Source organism: Rhincodon typus, unplaced genomic scaffold (assembly GCF_021869965.1).
Source record: "Rhincodon typus isolate 14 unplaced genomic scaffold, sRhiTyp1.1 hic_rhity00000077, whole genome shotgun sequence".
In the NCBI taxonomy this organism is placed as follows: Eukaryota; Metazoa; Chordata; class Chondrichthyes; order Orectolobiformes; family Rhincodontidae; genus Rhincodon; species Rhincodon typus.
In genome coordinates, this window is record NW_025965715.1 from 116,121 (window position 1) to 116,489 (window position 369).

A 369-nucleotide genomic window follows, 5' to 3' on the forward strand; every position below is an offset into this window, starting at 1 on the left:
TCGGTGCCGAGGGAGCGGGCGCTGATGTAGGCTGAGGGAGCGGGCGCTGTCGGAGGGTCAGGGCCAAGGGAGCGGGCACTGTCGGAGGGCCAGGGCTGAGAATCTGTTTAACCTTTGCCCTTTAACCCCTTGCAGGATCCGAGCACCAGGTGCTGTACATCGCTGACGACAACGAGATCCGTAGCCTGTACCCCTTCAACCCGAACTCGGCCTACGAGCAAGCCTTCCAGGGTGATGAGACCGTCAGAATTGACGCCATGGATGCCTACGTCAAGGGGAACATCATCTTCTGGACCAATTGGCACACGGGCAAGATCTGTTACCGTGACCTCTCCACTCCTGCCTCGCCCACCTCCAACCGCAACAGGA

General features: G+C 60.2%; 1 protein-coding gene across 1 annotated transcript in view; it reads left to right on the top strand.

Moving 5' to 3' along the window:
- The window catches only part of LOC109925539 (low-density lipoprotein receptor-related protein 1-like), a 13,955-nt gene that overhangs the window by 2,584 nt on the left and 11,002 nt on the right, over positions 1 to 369 (top strand). The window contains exon 4 of the mRNA XM_048621167.1: positions 136 to 369. This exon is cut by the window's right edge and continues 15 nt beyond it. Within this exon, the coding sequence (XP_048477124.1) occupies positions 136 to 369 (234 nt within the window). The remainder of the gene's footprint in view (positions 1 to 135) is intronic.